General features: G+C 36.4%; 1 protein-coding gene across 1 annotated transcript in view; it reads right to left on the bottom strand.

The window, feature by feature from the left end:
- The window catches only part of LOC106873852 (neurogenic locus notch homolog protein 1), a 157,319-nt gene that overhangs the window by 102,799 nt on the left and 49,424 nt on the right, over window positions 1–5,096 (bottom strand). Inside the window, exon 6 of the mRNA XM_014921403.2 lies at window positions 925–1,058. Within this exon, the coding sequence (XP_014776889.1) occupies window positions 925–1,058 (134 nt within the window). The remainder of the gene's footprint in view (window positions 1–924; window positions 1,059–5,096) is intronic.

Genomic DNA, 5,096 nt, shown 5'->3' with positions numbered 1-5,096 from the left:
ATATATATATATATATATATAGTTATGTTGGTGCAAACAGGAAAAAATAGAACACATATTTTTTTTATTAATAAACTAGTTTGATAAGTGCCAATGCATGAAACTCTTGGACCTTGTGTCACTATTCCTTCTGCTAAATATTAATAAATATATACGTATGTGTGTGTGTATAAAACCCATGTTACTATGGAAAATCTGGCTGTAGACCAATCAAATGAACTCGTACACATAGACTCATGCATCCACACACACACACACACACACATGCGTACATGTGCACATACAAGTGATTTAAAATGAAAATAGCAACACAAGGATATGAAAGACACGAGAAACATTGTTAGTTTCACATTTCAAGAAATGGAAAAGTTCTTAACATTCTGGACTTAAGTTCTTCATGGGAAAGAAATAAAGAAAATGAAAGAGGAAAGAATGAATAAATGAGGGAGAAATCTAAAAAGAAAAAAAGGAAAAGGTGTAATCTGAGTTGACTACTTCAGAACCATTTTGAAACTCAAATATGTACGTATGCGCACGTACTCACACACAATAATAATAATAATAATAATAATAATAATAATAACGACAATAGTTATGTTCTGAATTCAGATTCTGCCGAGGTTGACTTTAAAATTTGGGGGGAGGGGACTAGTCAATTAGAGTGACCTCAGTGCATAACTGGTACTTATTTCATCGACCCTGAAAGGACAAAAGGCAAAGTTGATCTTAGCAGCATCTGAGCTTAGAATATTAAGTGCACGAAGAAATGCTGCTATGAATTTTGTCCAAAGCAGTCGTAATACTTCTGCCAATTCCCTCATAAAACAGAACTCAAATAGAATCCCAGATACATAAAAATAAACAAAGTATATAAAAATATTTAAAATATAGGTCTGCAAAAAGTGAAAATAAGAAGTCTCTTACCTTTAGGACATAAACACATGAACTGGAACTGATTGGTGCGGCTACAAGTACCACCATTTAGACAAGGACTTGGTTGACAAGGAATATACTTGGTTTCACAGTGTCTCCCTGTGTGTTTTTGGGGACATTGACAGCTGCAATACATAAAGAATAAATGGATGAACAAGTGTGTTTATGTGTGTGTGTGTGTGTGTATATGGCTGTCTGGTAAGAAGCTTGTGGTATGAACCCATCGTTCCAGGTTAAATTCCACTCAGAAGGTTTTGGTCAGCATGAGGCAATAGTAGAAAACACTTGCTCATGGTGTCACACAGTGGGACTGAACTCGGAACCATAGCTGTAGAAACTCTGCCAAATCAGATTGGAGCTTGGTGTAGCCATCTGGATCACCAGTCCTCAGTCAAATCGTCCAACCCATGCTAGCATGGAAAGCGGACGTTAATAAAGAATATATATCAGAAAGAAGCACACTTTAAAGAATAGAGCAGTGTATACACACACACATATAAATATATAAAATCATCAGTTTAATATCCACATTTCTGTGTCAGCATGGATTAGATGGAATTCATTGAGGCAGATTTAACTACAGCTATATGTTCTACCTGTCACCAACTCTCACCTGATTTTCAGGTAAGCTAATATTTCCTCATGGCCAGCCAAGTTTTCTGTGGAAGACTAAAAACGAGCAACATCATTTGTATGATGATGCTGCTTATTTAGAATCCCTGCACAGTATCAAGTCAAGGAGGATACACACAAACTTATACATATATGATGGGCTTCTTTCAGTTTCTGTCAACCATAGCCACTCCCAAGGCTTTTGATTGTCCCATGCACCACACTGTGGAACTCAACCTGAGACACTATGCGGTTGAGAAGCATGCTGAGAGCTACTTTTCCATGCTTGCATGCATACACATATGCACATATATATATATGCATATATATATATATATATATATATATATATATATATATATATATATATATATATTCTACGCCCAGTATCATTTAATATATAACATATACAACACTCAGTGTTTATTACAATTCTAAAATATCTGAGACAGATTTACTCTGAGATTTGTTTCTTTATTGTGTGTGTATTTATTAAATGTGTGTGTGTGTACATGCATATACTTTTTTGTGTATTTTTCCTGTAGATACTTATAGATAGACAGGTCAAACCCAAGGAAGGTTTATTTACTGTGTATATTCACACACACATACACACACACACACACACACACACACACACATGCACTCAACAACACACACATACAGACGATTCACCCAAGTGAAACTAAAGAAGACTACACAACCATATAAATTCATAAGAGTGTGATTCACTGGGAAGAAGAAGATAAAACTAACCAAAGTCACGCTCCAGTGGAATCAATGAACTTTCCGCTCTGTCTCCATTGTCACATGACTCTTTCTACCCTTACATTATTAGATTAGATTGAGATTAACTAGATTAGATTATGTACCCCGTAATAGTCTTTCTCTTATCAAGTGAATTGAAGTCATACTAGTTTCCCACACCAACACTTTCTGTAGTCAAATTTCACCACTACTATGATGATTACAACCAGCACCACTACTACGACTACTGTAACCAATACTACTATGACAATAACCATTACAGGGACTCCACCAACTACCACAACTGTGAATACGACCACTCCTATGAATTATTGTCATCATACATTGTACGCCTGCAACGCATTGATGGCTCTGCAACAAAGGCCTTCCTGGTCGACCATTTCATCTCATATTTCTGTTGCAATACACCGACTTTGCTTCAACTAATTTTTAAAATAATGAACAATTCAGTATAATAATTTTGTCATCATCAACCCATTAGCATTTAGATTGGTCACATCCGGCCCAAATATGCTGTTTATGTTCTAACCAGCAGATGAAACCAATCACAACTATTCTTCAACGCTATTCTAAGAATATACAATCACATCATCAAAATTTCAGAGCTATGAGATAATGTATGATTAATTAAAAACAATGTAATTGAGAAAGCATTGCATTTGACAGAATAAGCTGAATGCTAAATGGTTAACGAGGTATTTGGAACACAAATTAGCACAACATTTTGATGGAAGATTTTAATTTAGATCACTTTAACCTTTCCATAACCATATTGCCATTGAACGACATTGTCTGTTTCAATTAATTTTGAAATTGATTATAGATTTATCAAAATAATTTCGTCAGTATTTTAAGCTGATGCTTGGAAATTAAATTAACGCGAAATTTTGGTGGGAGGTTTTAATTTAGATAACTTTAATATGGAAATTTCTATCAGGACCAAGAGCAGATTCATGTGGGTTAGTATCGAAAACGTTAAAAGCAGTAAGTTTGTGTCCGAGAACTAGGGACAGTCTCAGGTAGTTTTGTAGTGTGAGTTATCCAGCTGCCTTGCCCCTTTTGTCTGACCAGCTCTTGACATTGTCCATCCATTACATTCATTGCCTGTCTCTTGATCTACTACCCTCTGTTTGTCCTTTCATTATACTCTTTTCCAGCCCTTTGCTTCCTCGAATATGGGTGTCTTGGTCTTTCATTAACTTGTGCAAGTGCTCATTTGGCCAATAGGCATTTATGGTGGTGAAGTATGGACTCTGAACAAATTTGAAGAAAACATAATCAACACATTTAAAATGTGGGTGTATAGGAGAATATTACAAGTCTCTTGAAGGACTCTTATTGACCACAACCACTAAAACCATCACCAAAGCTACAACTGTTACTACAACTGCTAACACAACCACTACAGCAACAATCCTTAGTACAGCTATAACTACCAATAAAACCACTATTACTATGATCACTGCAATAGCTATAACCACTACTACAACAATAACTACTATTATCACTACTACAACTCTCACCACTACTACAACTACGATAGATATAACCACAATGACAACACCTACCACTTCTATGACTACAACCAGTACATTTATTACAAGTATAACCACTACTACAGTAAGCACTACTACAACCACCACCAATACAGTGACTATAACCACCACAACCACTACTACTACTACTACTGATACTACACATACCACTACCAAAACCACCCCAGCATGAAACCTACCACTAGTCACCATTTCCCACTCCACCACCGAGGTAACTTGCCAAACAGTCTGACAGGTTGACTGTTTGACAAGCCAGTCGTCGCTGAAACTTGGAAGAAGTAAAGAAGCAGCCATCCCTCTGTTTAATAAATACCAAGACTCAACATTGTGTATTGCGTCATATCATCGGTGAATGTATCGGATGTTTTTACTTCTAACAACAACACACATCACACGCACACACACATGTATTTGATGGTTTAAAAGATGCACGGGCACATTAGATGCACCCTAATTTCAGCAACGCATATTCAAGAAAGAAAAGATAATGTTTTTGGTGCATTAAAGCCATGTCACACCAGTGTGGCAAAGTAAGCTCACCAAACTGGTATGATCTCAAGCTCAAATTCATGGCCTCCACATCAGACCTTGGTTGATGGAGAGAACATGCTGAGGCCTTCATCCAGCAGTGGACTGAACATAGACAGTCCAAATAAAAAAGCATTCAATATTAACCTACGCTTGCATATTAGACCTGAGGTGATGTTTTTTTTAGACATTTTTGGAGTGGAAAAACGTGCATCTTAAATGTAATCAAATAGAGTATTTCATTGTCGCAGTTTTTAGTCTTCAAAGACCGTGGAAATGCTCCTGGAAACTTTTGTTTCCATCTCATTCACAGAGCAGAAACTACCATGGCTGTGAAGGTCTAACAGCCCCTTTATTTGATGGCCCTCTCTGCTCTGTGTTCTGGTACTAGCTCTTTTTGGTAGCCAATGTGCTTTACTTCAACAATAAAGTTCAACTTGTTTTCAAAACCCTATTTCATTCTTCTTTATTAATATCCTAACACTGGTTCTAGCCTTGAGCAAGAGCAATTGCTAGGAGAGCAATGCACTTCTACATTGGGATATTCAAGTTTTGTGCCCTTGTGATCCCTTGTTAGGGGTCGGCTCTTCATACAGTTTGTCGTGCAAGATCCTTCCAACTGATATGTAGTGTATGTGAACCAACGTGTCAAGGTATCATATATATATATATATATATATATATATATATATATATATA

Source organism: Octopus bimaculoides, chromosome 21 (genome assembly GCF_001194135.2).
Source record: "Octopus bimaculoides isolate UCB-OBI-ISO-001 chromosome 21, ASM119413v2, whole genome shotgun sequence".
NCBI classification, from domain to species: Eukaryota; Metazoa; Mollusca; class Cephalopoda; order Octopoda; family Octopodidae; genus Octopus; species Octopus bimaculoides.
Note: the sequence above shows the minus strand (reverse complement) of the source record. Positions and strands in the feature narration are given on the sequence as shown.